This window comes from Stigmatopora nigra, chromosome 10, assembly GCF_051989575.1.
Source record: "Stigmatopora nigra isolate UIUO_SnigA chromosome 10, RoL_Snig_1.1, whole genome shotgun sequence".
NCBI lineage: Eukaryota > Metazoa > Chordata > Actinopteri > Syngnathiformes > Syngnathidae > Stigmatopora > Stigmatopora nigra.
Genome location: NC_135517.1, coordinates 2,739,451 through 2,754,818, shown reverse-complemented (window position 1 = coordinate 2,754,818; position 15,368 = coordinate 2,739,451). Strand labels below are relative to the sequence as shown.

The 15,368-nt window shown below is 34.5% G+C and overlaps 1 protein-coding gene across 2 annotated transcripts in view; it reads right to left on the bottom strand.

Annotated features, from left to right (window-relative positions):
• tox2 (TOX high mobility group box family member 2) overlaps positions 1 to 15,368 on the bottom strand; it is a 112,467-nt gene that overhangs the window by 55,346 nt on the left and 41,753 nt on the right. For both annotated transcript variants that reach the window (XM_077727201.1, XM_077727203.1), the window contains exon 4: positions 2,594 to 2,653. In XM_077727201.1, the coding sequence (XP_077583327.1) occupies positions 2,594 to 2,653 (60 nt within the window). The remainder of the gene's footprint in view (positions 1 to 2,593; positions 2,654 to 15,368) is intronic.

Below are 15,368 nucleotides of genomic sequence, written 5' to 3'. Positions count from 1 at the left end.
CGGATTTTGCCCCTTTTAAATCAATTATTGTCATTTTTTAATCATTTTTTTCTGTGGTTTTAGTTTAAAAATCATTTTGTAAAATCTAAAAATATATTTAAAAAATGCTAAAATAAGGATTGTTTTAGGTCTATAAAAAACGGAATATTCAGGGCTGATTTTCCCCCTTTTAAATCAATAATTGTCATTTTTTTAATCATTTTTTTTCAGTTTTTAGTTGAAAAATAATTTTGTAAAATCTAAAAATAGATTTAAAAAATGCTAAAATAAGCATTGTTTTAGATCTATAAAAACTGAATATTCAGGGCTGATTTTCCCTCTTTTAAATCAATAATTGTCCTTTTTTAATCATTTTTTCCAGTTTTTAGTTGAAAAATCATTTTGTAAAATCTAAAAATATATTTAAAAAATGCTAAAATAAGCATTGTTTTAGATCTATAAAAACTGAATATTCAGGGCTGATTTTGCCTCTTTTAAATCAATAATTGTCATTTTTAAACAATTTTTTTCTGTGTTTTTAGTTCAAAAATAATTTTGTAAAAATCTAAAATTATATTTAAAAAATGCTAAAATAAGCATTGTTTTAGATTTATGAAAAAAAACTGAATATTCAGGGCTGATTTTCTCTCTTTTAAATCAATAATTGTCATTTTTAATCATTTTTTTCCAGTTTTAAGTTCAAAAAATATTTTGTAAAATCTAAAAATATATATATAAAAAAGCTGAAATAAACATTGTTTTAGATCTATAAAAAACTGAATATTCAGGGATTTTAATCCAGTTCTTTTAATCCATTTATAAAAAATAAAAAAAAATCTAAATATTATATCTAAAATAGTCCGGCCCACATGAAATCGAGTTGACATTAAAACGGCCCGAATCTAACCCCCTTTACCCCAACCCATTACCCGCCTAACTTTCATATCTCACTTCCAGCTAAAACCAACCATTTAATAAAACAGCCTATTAAGAAATCAACCTCTTTTTTAAAAAAAAAAACAGCAAATTCAACAAAAACGCAAAACCCCGCATAGCCTTTGGCTCGACTACGCTAATTACAATTGACAGAGACAAATTCCCAGCTCCCCCCGCGGATGTCAGATGGGCTTATTTCCCAAACTCCGACAAATCTGCCTGTCCAAACACAACCATATGCTCGTCCAGTTGTTGGGGACCAGCTGTGCTACTGCAGTGTTGCCATGCATAGATACACGGCAGCCCCAGCACCCCCCACAACTCCCTCCATTCTAACATCCAATGCAATAAGAGCTGAATCACTCAAAAAGTGAGGCTTTGCTTCATGACAACGAAACAATTGAAGTGATGTGAAAGTCAGCTTTAGCGCTACGCTTGCTGTTTATGATTATTTTCTGAACGTGAACCAAAAAATGCAGCAAAATAAAGTAATAAAATGCAAATACTGCTTTCTTATCCAATAAATTGGGTCATTTATTTAATAAAGAGTGACTTCTGATAGGATAGTTAGACTATATCACCCTACTTTTTAAAATATAATGTCCATATTTTAAAAAAATAATAAATAACATAATTTTCTGCGCAATGAATAACTTAAACATGACATTATTAATCAATTTCAGCCTCTGAAACAATAACAAGAAAGATTTTTTATAATGTGTTTTTAGAGACAGAAATAGCTCTGTTTATTTATACATTGATTTATGTATAATGAAGAAAAACATATTTGCTAAACATAATTAAAAAGTAGAATTACTTTTTGTACTTGTTTTCTTTCAAATTGCAGTGTATTTCTTATTATTCTACTGATTTTCCCCCTTTTAAATCAATAATTGTCATTTTTTAATCATTTTTTACTGTGTTTTTAGTCCAAAAATCATGTTGTAAAATCTAAAAATATATTTAAAAAAAGCTAAAATAAACATTGTTTTAGATCTATAAAAAACTGAATATTCAGGGCTTTTAATCCAGTTATTTTAATCCATTTATATAAAACAAATCTAAATATTATATTTAAAATGATCCGGCCCATGTGAAATCAAGTTGACGTTAAAGCAGTACTTATAATCCAGTGCGCCTTATCTATGGAAAGAACAGAAAACCAAAAAAACGAAAAACCACCACTGTCGGATATTAAAAAAACACCAACGCCTGAACTGAATCAATACTGTTAAATATGCAGATGCCATCTTAGTTTACAACATCTTTCATCATATAGCTCCTCCCCCACTGCAAGATTTTATACAAAAAAAAAATCCAAAACATCAACAATGGCCGGCTCTAGAGGTGACTGTAAAGTAGTGAGTGCTTCATACCTGGAAGTCAATAGCAATTACCGTATTTTCACCACTATAAGCCACACTTAAAAGTCTTAATTTTTCTCCAAAATAGACAGTGCGCCTTATATATGCAAAAATGTCATTCATTGAGGGTGCGCCTTATAATGCGGTGCACCTTATAGTCGTGAAAATACGGTAACTAAAACGACACTTAAGACCCTCCTTCAACATCAACCAACAAACCAGAGAAAACCAAACCCCCCCAAGACCATCTTAATCTTAATCGCTTGACGCTAATGCGAAAAACGTCAACAATCCCGAGATTTTCGCAGACTCACCTGGCTGGGCGGGAGGAACTCATGGTTGTTTTCATTCATGTACATGTTGTCACCATCAAACTGCAAAAAAAAGGAAGAAACAATTAGACGAGCATGGCGGCTGAGGGTGTTGGGGGGGTCCCAACGGGGAGTAGTTTGCAGCTCCCCAGTCAGTCGCCGCGGAAACAATGGAGGGACGGCATCCTAATGACTACAAGTCCTCGGCTTACGGACCTCGGCGCTCTGGTGCGTGTCAGTAATTACAGTTCATTAGAGACACGCATAATTAGGCCTTGTCAAAGCTTGTGTAACTCACACTTTTCCTCTCAGCGTGCCTCAAGCTTCAAACTGTGTGTGGGTTTGTGTGTGTAAATGTGTGTGTGTGTGTGTGTGTGTGTGTGTGTGTGTGTGTGTGTGTGTGTGTGTGTGTGTGTGTGTGTGTGTGTGTGTGTGTGTGTGTGTGTGTGTGTGTGTGTGTGTGTGTGTGTGTGTAAACTGTGACTACACGCTAGTTACAAAGTGACAAAGCACAACAGAGTGATAAACTGTCAAAGAGGATTTTCCCTCCTCTGGTAGTGTTTCTTTCTGTTTTAGTATTTGAAAAGATAATAATAAGAAAATATTTTTTCATATTATAATAATTGTGTTTACTGTACGAAAAAAATGGGCTTTTCATTAAATAAATCTAATTTTAATATGTTGTATGGTGATAATTTTTGGGGTAAAATAGTTCTTTCACTTTGTTCTGATTGTTTTTTTTTAATGAATTTATTAACTCATTAATGAGTTATACTGAAACTTGTAAACAGAAGCCACTCTTGGAACTAGGACTCAGCACTGAACAATTACGTGACCAGACGTTTGGTCGCCGGTCTTTTGGTCACTGGTCCTTTAGGTCGCCGTTTTTTTGGTCCCTTTTGGTCGCCTGTCAAATGTACTTAGATATTGAACAGAACTTAGATATTAAACAGTACTTAGATATTAAACAGTACTTAGATATTAGACAGTACTTAGATATTAGACAGTACTTAGATATTAAACTGTACTCAGATATTAAACAGTACTTAGATATTAAACAGTACTTAGATATTAAACAGTACTTAGATATTAAACTCTCTCTCTCTCTTAGATATGAAACTCTGTCTCATGAATATAAATTTGAGAGTTGGTTTCAACAGTAAACTCTCTGTCACCATTTGACCGGCGACCAAAAGACCGGTGACCAAACGTCCGAGCACCAATGATTATTACCATAAATATATTTTTTTAAATAGGGGTAACCCTACTTTGCAGTGTTTCAATAGTCACAGCCTTTTTTGTATTTGAGGAAATACTGTATTCTCTGTTTTTCATAGTTTCATCACCCTATCCTGTATAAACTTCCCTCATTCATCCGATTGGTTAGCTGACTAATCATGGCTAACTCCACCCACAAGCCCTCAACAAGCTTCCTCAAGACATTGTTATCCTTTCTTTGTTTTGATTTAAAAGCACCTTCCACAGATGTCCAACCTGCCCGGTAACAGTAGCAGCTGTATTTAATCTCATCCCCAACAAGCCTTCACAGGCATTGCGCTTTGTTTTCCTGGCGATTGGCGGCTGCCAAAAAAGTGCGAGACAGACAAACGCTTTGGCGCAATTGTGTTTGCGCGTCTGTCTCGCAAGCTGCGAGCCTCTGGCTGCGACCTCGCTGTTAATCGTACGACAGCCAAATAGACCACGGGCTCCATTGCCGCTTTTCCGCCGCTAAAACACTTGCCACTCGCTGTGTTTTTTAGTTCATTTAGCCCTGGGGTATACCTCGTGTCTTCGTGGGAAGGGCTAAAAGCTCGGTTATGTTTCATTTGGTGCTTTGAATCGGTAGTTGTGGCCTTTTGTCCTCTGTGTGGCAAAGTGTAAAACGTTTTCGGGATTGTTTGAATGTTTTTTTTTGGCACGATGGTGAGTCGGTGAGGGTTCGACTCGTGGGAGAGGGCTGCGTAAATCAGTTTGCATATAAATAGAAAAGGAAATAAGAAATTGTAATTGAGTTGGAAAGATGGAAATGAGAGGAATGATATTCATGGTAGTATTTGTTTTAATGTTTATGGTAGAAACTCATTCACCGCCACTAATTGCGATTAATAGTAGCTGTTTTTTAAAGACTAAGCTTGGGTGATTTTTGCCAATAAATGAGGGCTATTGTAGCTATAATACATAAATAAAATGGACAAAAAAACTGAAAAAATTGCTAAGATTCTGCTGTTGACTTCATTTGTATTTTATTTTATTTTTTAGTTAAAAAACTGAAAAAAACAGCTAAGATTGTACTTTTAACTTCATTTTTATTTAATTTATTTTCTTTAGTTAAAAAATTGAAGAAACAGCTACGATTGTACTTTTAACTTCATTTTTGTATTTTATTCTATTTTTTTTAGTTTAAAAAAAGTCATAAGAAAAAAAAATCTAATTTAAAAAAAAAATAGTACAAAAAAACCAAGCACATTTTCCCTCATTCTTTTGTTGGTGATTCTTACACTGAAATATTATTTAATATTCCTTTTAGTAAGAAATTACTTAAATTTACTTTTGCGGACTCGGACAATGATTTAGAGGACATAATTTGACCTTTGTGTCTGAATTTTGACACCATTTTGTTCTATTTCTTGACATCAGGACAAAATTACAAATTATATCCAAAAAAAAAAAAAAATCCACCCAATTAACTCTCCATTCCCATTCCTATTCTCATTGACCTTGTAATGAAAATTCTCCTTGAAACGTAAATAGCCTTATTCCAAGAACAGGAACAATTCTCCAATCAGCATCAACAAAAAAAAAAAACGGATTCCCTTTCTTTGTTGCTAAAAAAAAAACGACTTTACGTGGCGTCACGGGTCCTCACAATGACTCTAAAATGTCCTATTTTCACACCTGTGAAATGTCGCTCGATGGGCAATGGAGGAATAAAAGTAGAAGATAATTACACAGCCCGGCAAAAGAGCAAAAGTGGAGTCACCGAGGGCATAATAACACACAATATCTACATTCAGGGCAAGAAAAAAAATATGCCTGCCTTCTTTGTGGTCACAAAGCGGTCATTTGCACTAAGTGGGCTGTAATTATCTTACAGTACCAATACAGTAAAGATCTCTCTCCAGTGGAATGAAAGCTACGAAGACCCGCAGGTTAGTTGTGTTTACCCGTGGCTAAATCGGGTTTAATAGTCTGACGTCAATGTGGCCAATGACTAATTCTTTTATTTCTATTAGTTTGGAGTAGCTTTGCTCAGCATGAAGATTGAAAACAAGGAAAAATGGAAGACTAAGGGCCAAGGTTAGAGATTCAATAAGAGACGGAGAAAGATGATATGGCAAGAAAAAGTAAACAGTTTAAGTGAGGGGAGCCCTATTTGGGCTGAGAAAATGTCGGAAGAAGAACAAAGTGACGATGTCGGTTTGCTTGAATGAATAAACAGGATTTGTGTTTTTTTAAAATTATTTTGTCATCTATTGCATACAATAAACAACATTTTTTAAATTCCAAATATTATCTTAGCCCTGATATGGGTAAACTACGGCCGGCGGGCCACATAAGGCCCATTAGGCTTTTTAATCCGGCCCTCCGACGTTGTCAAAATATATCTATTTTTATCCTAAAGATGGCGCCATCACGCGGAAGCCAGTGGCAGTAGCTGTGTCCACTCTTATTTGTTTTTCGTGTTTTACAGCCCTCCATCTTTTTTAAAATGACATTTTAAAATGTCTTAATACATTCCTTTATACTTAACTTTGTACTTTATACTTTTGACTTTAATGATGAGCATGTTAATACTTTAGTCCTTTTTCTGTTTATGTTTCACATGTACTGTTAACGGATGCACTTTTTCATATGTATCATATCTTCCGCGACCAAAAGACCGGGCGACCAAACGTCCAGTCACAATTTTTACCTCAAGAGAATTCCAGATGGATACTTTCTGCCTTTCAAATTCAATTCCCCATGCAACATTTACCAAAGACCCAACAAAAACTAATATGTACACTTGTTTAACTAGTTTCCCTATTAGTAATCTAGTTTATTTCTAAACTAGAACTATTACTAAACTAGAACTATTACTAAACTAAACTAGAACTATTACTAAACTAGAAATATTACTAAACTAGTACTATTACTAAACTAGTACTATTACTAAACTAGAACTATTACTAAACTAGAACTATTACTAAACTAGAACAATTACTAAACTAGAACAATTACTAAACTAGAACAATTACTAAACTAGAACAATTACTAAACTAGAACTATTACAAAACTATTACTAAACTAGATCTATTACTAAACTATTACTAAACTCGAACTTTTACTAAACTAGAACTATTACTAAACTAGAACTATTACTAAACTACAACTATTACTAAACTAGAACTATTACTAAACTACAACTATTACCAAACTAGAACTATTACCAAACTACAACTATTACTAAACTAGAACTATTACTAAACTATTCTAGTATATTACTAAACTAGTATTCAAAAAATCCATCCTGGTAAAAATACTTAAAGATAAAATGGTAAAATACTACTAAAAAAACATGACAAAATCCTCCAATTCAGGTCATGAAATAGAAACCAAATCTAACACATTAACCAATAGATGATGATCTCTCAGTCTAAAATGTTCAATACTTCTACATTAAAAAAAATCTGCATTTACCCACAATAAACCCACCAATCATATACCTGTATAAGAACTGCATTCACAGTAACTGCCTACACACACACTCACACAGATACACACATGAATGCATGCCTAACCAAACAGAGAGAGTAATGGGGGGATGGTGCACTGCACAGCAGATATGGATTGCCTTTGTGAATATATCTACTGCTGCATTTCACTTTTGTGTGTGTATATGTGTGTGTAGGTGTGTGTGTGTGTTATGTGCATGTACAATGTGATATATTCTCTGCAAACACCACCACAATGTTTGTGTAATAGAACCTGACCAATAATACACAGCGCTGATCCCTGCCAGATGAAGATAACAGTTCCTATGATATTTATTTTTTCCCATAGCCAGAGCCACACCCACAGGTCCTTCAGAGCACATAGAAATATGGTCTTTATTAGTTTTGAGGTCGAATGAAATCCTGATGTAGAAAAAAAATGAAATATGAAATTAATAAGATGAATGAGTTAAGGTGGGATTGTTTAGAGTTGGGATTTGTCAGATGGGTAATGAAGGGTTTGAGAATATAGAAGTTAAGAAACGGTAAATAAAATGAAAATGAAAAAAAATCTAAAGAAAATAAAAAAATAAAGTTCATGAATTTTTAACTACGGTGTTTTCTCGCATATAAGTCGCATCTGTGTATAAGCCGTACCCTTAAAATGGCCTTAAAATCATTGAATTTTACAATTTCTCGCATATAAGTCGCCCCCTGATTCACAATTTCTACCTGCATATTCATGGTTTTAATAGGGAGTATAAATATTTTACTTTGAAGGGAAAATCTTAAGTAAAAATGTGTTTTTTTTAGATACTATATGAATCAATTTCTGAATACAGTTCATTTTTCTTCTTGAATTTCATTTATAGATGTCAAAATCAATTTAGTTTAGCATTTTATCTGTTTATCTTTTCTCTATTTTGAAATAAATGACCATATCGGTTGCATTGTCTTGCGTTATGGTGTTTTGTGCATGTTAAGTCTAATTTATGCGCATATAAGCCGTACCCTCGATTCAGTCATCATGTTTTTGAGTGATAAACATGGCGTAGATGCGAGAGAATACGATAATTCCACAATTTTGATGAAAAAAACAAGGAAGACTAACTTGAATGTAAAAGATTGACAAAAAAAGAATATTTAAAAAATGAATTACCATATTTTCACGACTATAAGGCGCACCACATTTAAAGGCGCACCGCATTATAAGGTGCACCCTCAATGAATGACATTTATTTTTCTTTCCATATATAAAGCACACTGGATTATAAGGCAACCTGCCTATTTTGGGGAAACTTTAAAGCTTTTAAGTGCGCCTTATAGTCCTGAAAATACGGTAATGTGATATTTCACAGTAAATACCAAATAAAGAAATACAAAAAAATGTGAAAATTAAAAAGGACGAGATACAACAGAAAAAAATCTATCTTATACAAGTAAAACTACAAAAATAAACTCCAACATCCATCTCCATGCATGAAATACCAACTCCAAAAAACCTCATCAATAAAATTATCCATGCATGTATCACATGACATATCGGTTGAGAAAATGTGTGTAAAAGGGATTACACCCACATAAAAATAAAATAAAACAATAAATCCAAGCCATGAGCTTTATTTGTAATGAAATGTCATCTACGAACCGAGAAGAAAAATGAAAAGAAGGCATTGGGTTTTTAAAGCAAAGCAATTGAACGACTCCCCCGAGAAGACCATGGTGTTCCTCCCCCTTCATGCTTATGATGGACTTAATTGCCTCTATCAGTGTTAAGAAGTAACATTCGTTTTAGCTTTATTGCTGGACTTTATAGTCTTGTCCATCACACTGAGGGGCTTTCAAAAGGCAGAAAATGACGCCTTGAAATAATGAGGCACGTTATCGAACGATAGCGGAGGGAGTCGTTATATTTAGAGAATAGCAGCATATAGTTTTGATGGAAAAGCCGACATTTTCTGGCTCTTTCAACTAAAAAAGGTGAACTAACGTCCCCTTACTTCTGACCTTCGGCCGACCAAGGTGTAGGATTTCGTGGGGTCGCACAATCGGTGCCATTGTGCCGCTGTTAACACAATGAAAACAAAGCCGATGTATTTCTGATAATAAGCCTGGACCCCCCCATCCCTCCTCTTTTGAGCCCTTCATTCATAGGCAACCTTGACTCGGGCAACTAGGCTAACCCCAAACTCACAAATGAAACGTGATGAGGAGGTTTGAAGCTTTCCCACACTGAAGAAACCAACCTCTTCTCTAAAACATGTGCCAACCAATATACCATCTTCAGATGTTTGAGTATAGCTTGATTTAGAATAATATAAGTCATGTTGGGGGTCTGCAACCTGCGGCTATGGAGGGGCTAAATAGAGGATCGCTGCATTATTTTGTGGGCCAGGTGACAGAAAATCATGTCCATCGACCCCAAAACATTAAATTCAATGCAATGCAATTCAATGCAATGCAAGTCAGTTCAATGCAATTCAATGCATTCCAATGCAATGCAAGTCAGTTCAATGCAATTCAATGCAGTCCAATGCGATTCAATGCAATTCAATGCAGTTTAATGCAAGACAGTTTAATTCAATGCAAGTCAGTTCAATGCATTTCAATTCAATGCAATTCAATTGAATGCAGCTCAATGCAATGCAGCTCAATGCAATGCAATTCAATGCAATGCAGTTCAATGCAATGCAGTTCAATGCAATGCAGTTCAATGCAATGCAATTCAATGCAATTCAATGCAATTCAATGCAATTCAATGCAATTCAATGCAATTCAATGCAATTCAATGCAATTCAATGCAATTCAATGCAATTCAATGCAATTCAATGCAATTCAATGCAAGTCAGTTCAATGCAATTCAATGCAGTCCAATGCAGTCCAATGCGATTCAATGCAATTCAATGCAGTTTAAAGCAAGACAGTTCAATTCAATGCAAGTCAGTTCAATGCAATTCAATGCAATGCAGTTCAATGCAATGCAGTTCAATACGATGCAGTTCAATGCAATGCAATTTAATTAATATTTAATCAAAACCATGGTTCTTGCCAGTTTCCTCCCATTAAAAAAACATGGACACCAATGAATGCAATGCCAATTTTCAGTCAAATTTCTGAAAAGCATATATACAGTCAATGCCACTCACTGTTTTTTTCAGCATTTGTGCAATTGGCTGGCCACCAATTGAGGGTGTACCTCACCTGATGCCCTTCCTTCTATGTCTGTCTTGCTACTGCAACCAAGAAATTTCCCGAATACGAGATGAAATAAAGTTCTAACCTAACATAGTGTGACAATGCCAAGCTATTAGCCTTGACGGCATCAAAACCAGAACTTGTTCAAGAACTTATCCAAAACCTGTTCGAACAGCCTACTAAACAACGAGCAACCTTACCACAAAACCACAGTAACTACACTAACTCAAGATTACAACAAATGTGCTACAAATGAACCCAAACAAAGACCTAACCACATCCCAAGACCTTGATACTACTTATCATTTAAAGAGTCTAATATTGACAATGAGGCAAAAACACTAACAATTGGTCTCCCATGTTTACCCCAACATAAACAATCTACAGACAGAACAATAATATTCTACTCTTGACACAATTCTACCAACATGGAACCCATATGGTCCTACAAACCCAGTCCTTTAAGCCCTAAGCAGACCTCCCATACTTCAATTTCTTCTTTCATTTTCTTCCCTAACCAGTCAATTTGTAGTATAACCAATGTTCACCATTCACAATACAGCAAAAAAACAACCAAGCATACAAACAAGCATATTTATTGAAAGTGAGGTACCCTCATTTACTCCCAAATGCCATTTCTTTTATATTTTTCTACTCTTTCATCCAGAAAACAAATTATTTTACTTCGCTAGACCTTGAGCAAGAAAAGAGAAGAAGAAAAAAATGGAAGAAATATGACTCTTTACTTATTTTGCTTTGGTTTCATCTTGACTTGATTGCACTTCAATCCGTGTACACTCTCGGCGAATCAGTGGACAGGACTGGGGGGGTGTTGGGCTTTGTCAGTATTCTGTAAGATGGGGGTGGGGAGGGGGGGGCTTGAAAGGGTTCCATTGTGTAGTTGGTATGATGATATATGCAAGTGGATTGGATGGATTTAATGAAACGTGGGTTGGAGTCGTCACGTGAGCTCAAGATGGAGAAATTGAAATGATAAGTCACAGTCACGCGTGGAATTCCAAGCAAGGAGTTCCATTATTCATGTCTGCTTTCGACAAATGTGAGGTCACTTTTTATTTGACTGTCGATTGTCAGAATAAAAACGCTGAATGCTACTTTATTGATTGGATGCCAGGTTCATGCTTTGTTGGATGCGTTTAAGATGTTGTAAATTCATGTGTGTTGGGGTGGTTGGCAGTTATTTTTCGGAAGACTCGGGTTGGTTCGAGGGGTGATTTAATGTCAACTTGATTTTATGTGGGCTGGACTATTTTAGATATAATATTTTGATTTTTTTTTTTTATAAATGGATTAAAAGAACTGGGTTAAAAGACCGGAATATTCATTTTTTTTTATAGATCTAAAACAATGTTTATTTTAGCTTTTTTTGTATATATTTTTAGATTTTACAAAATGATTTTTGAACTAAAAACAGAAAAAAAATGATTAAAAAAATGACAATTATTGATTTAAAATGGGGAAATCAGGAAATTTAATATACATCTATAATATTCATTTTAATTTGATCCTAAACTGAAATCAGCACTCATGGTTTACTTACTCGGGCCGCACAAAATGATGTGGTGGGCCAGATTTGGCCCCCAGGCCGCCACTTTGACACCTGTGTTCTAGGTCATGGTTCCATTTGCTTTTGAATTCATGAGGATTTACAAAAATATTGTTTTTTTTACGCACTATTCAAGTCGTATTGTTATTTTCAAATTTACATAAACTTTGGGTTACCGTATTTTCACGAATATAAGGCGCACTACATTATAAGGCGCACCCTCAATGAATGACACTTTTTTTCCCATATATAAAGCACACTGGATTATAAGTCGCCCCGTTTATTTTGGAGAAAATTACAGACTTTTAAGTGCGCCTTATAGTGGTGAAAATACGGTATTTATGGTATGAATTAGTAATTACAAACCATCAGGTCATTTTTAGAGGATAATAACCATGTAAAAGCTGCCAATAACACATATAGACGTCAAAACCGTTTGAAAACCCAAATATACAGAAACCAAAGCTGAGTTAGGAACCCCAAAAACATCTGAACAATCAGAAACTATGCCAATATTATTCATATTTACACACACATGTTATTTACCACCATTATTTTCACACTACTTGTACTTTTGTCAGCATCCGGACACACTCTCTCAATCACATCCACGCTTTTCCCCCATCTTAGTCGTAATATTCAATTCCCAATCTAATTGCGCACACTGGCCTTGACAAGAGCTCATTAAAGCGTAATTATACACATGTTGTTTTCTACAAACATCTCCATTTGAGTCTCACTGCCTTGTAATTGTTCAGCGGGGACGCCATTTTCGCAGATTGCCAATGCGAGGAAAAGAAAGAGAGAACACTACTCTCAGAAAAAAAGAGAGAGAGAGAGAGTAGTAGAAGTAGGTCATGCCTCTCCATAAACAAGGCATGGTTTTAAAATAATATAACCATCCAGTGGAAGTAATTCCAAACAAGTGAACGAATGCAGAGCTCATGTAATATTTACCATGCACTAATACATAGATGGTGGCTTTTCTTCTTTAGCTATGGTAAGCCCCTCCCCCTTTTCCAAGCCAGTTTTTTTTCCTCCTTTTTCATCATCTTTGGCTTTTTCTACCCCCCCAAACCCCCTCGTTTCTTGCCATTTGAATTTCAGAGAGAGCCAACTACACTGATATGTGTATAAAATGTGTGTGGGTGTGTGTGTATGTGTACTCTTCATCGTTCATACTACTCCTCCTCTTCCTCCATCTTTTATGCTTATTGGTTTGATTCGTAGAGTTTTTATTCGGGGAAGTAATACATGCTATTTGAAGCATGGTCGACGATGATGATGATGATATTGCTACTGAGAATTGGTCGTTTAAATATGTCTTAAAGGCCCAGCTGGTGCTGTGAGGTCACAAGGCGCTTGTTCAGTGGGAAGGAGGGACGGCGTTTAGACCCCCCGAGTGTCGGGGCTAACTGACTGTGTCGACTTCGGGGCATGGCGCTTGGTTTTTTTATTTTTTTTTAGCTGGTTTGAAGGGGGATTGTGGGGAGGAGAATGTTTACAGTGTGTTTCTATGGGGGAATGTAGCATGTAGCATTAGCGTATGGTTTTGTTTTTATTCAGAGGGTAATTGGATATTTTTTTGGGATTAAAATGAAAGGGATGTTTGTATTTTTGACTATTTTTGGGTGCAATTTTTTTTAGTGTCCTATGGATTAGGGACAAGATTTTTTTTGTATTAAAATGAAAGGCAAGTGTGTATTTTTGATTATTTTTATGTGTGATTTTTTTTAGTGTAATTTGGATTAAGGACAATATATTTTTGTATTAAAATGAAAGGCATGCCTGTATTTTTGACTATTTTTGTGTGCGATTCTTTAGTGTCATTTGGATTAAGGACAATAATTTTTTGTAGTAAAATGAAAGGCTCCTGTGTATTTTTGTCAATTTTTGTGGGCAATTTTTGTGTCATTTGGTTTAAAGAAAAAATAGTTAAAAAAACATGATTTTCCAATGTTTTAGGAATATTAAATGAAATTATTGACATTGAGGCATACTAGTTTACCTCAAAAATTCATTTTTGCTTCATTTACATTCCATAATGAACCAATTAGTCCTGATTATAAATATGTAGTCTTCATTTAAATTTTCTGCCATTTACAATCATAGCCAAAATAAACCATATACATAAATTATGGTAGTAGTTCATAAAATACATTAGGAGTTAATGGTGGAATACAGAATATAACTGTCTTATTTATGTGGTTAGCATAGCTTAAAGTTACAAAATGTTAGAATTTAATCTTTTTAATAGTCTTCAACTGTCTAAAATGAGCTGTCAATCACTTTCCACTTCACTCCCACTTAGCACCCCAAATTTAAACCTCATTATACTTATATAACGACAATAAAACCATTCAACTCAATCCAATTCTCACTATCTACCTAAATATATATATATATATATATATATATATATATATATATATATATATATATATATATATATATATATATATATATATATATATATATATATATATATATATATATATATATATATATATATATATATATATATATATATATATATATATATATATATAAAAACCCATCATTCCATCCTTTCACCTCAAAAACATTCCAACTACTTATTCTTTTTTTCTAATAGTGAATAATCTTCATTTTGCTTTGTTTATTTTTCCAGTTACTTCCCTGAAATACTCCATTCTTATCACAATTATAGTTACAAACATCACATGGGCGTCCGGGTTTGACCAAATGAGGTGTGTCCTATTATAATCTAAAATATACTAATTAAAACAACCTGCTTATGTGTGCTATGTTGAAATATACTTGCAATGTGTGTATGTGTGTGTATGTCTGAGTATGTGTGTCAGACTTTTTCCTAGCTCCTTAATAGGCTCTCTCTCTTAGATATTCGCTACAGAACAGCTCTCATGCAATATTAATATCCCAGCAAAATATGGAATGCAGTGCCCCAACTGACTCCCTCTCTTTTTCTTTCTCTCTCTCTCAATATAATTGACTATGCAAGGTTCCAAATCATCTTGGAAAGAGAGTAAGAGAGACAAGCATATGAGGCATATGTCGGATTCAAGGCAAGAAAAGCAATCCTTCCTTCCACTATTCCCGCTTTCTTATCGCCACAGCACATTGTGAACTTTTACCTTCGTCTATCAAAATGGGCGTAAAACCTAAACCCAAACAACAACAACATAATAAAACCCAGAGTTTAAACAGTAAGCTCTTCTAAAATGTTGTTTTCCAAGATGACTAGCGTTCATAAGTGAGGTGACTAATGGTTGATTACAGTAATACGTCGATATATAAGCAATTTGAGATAGGAGTAAGATTT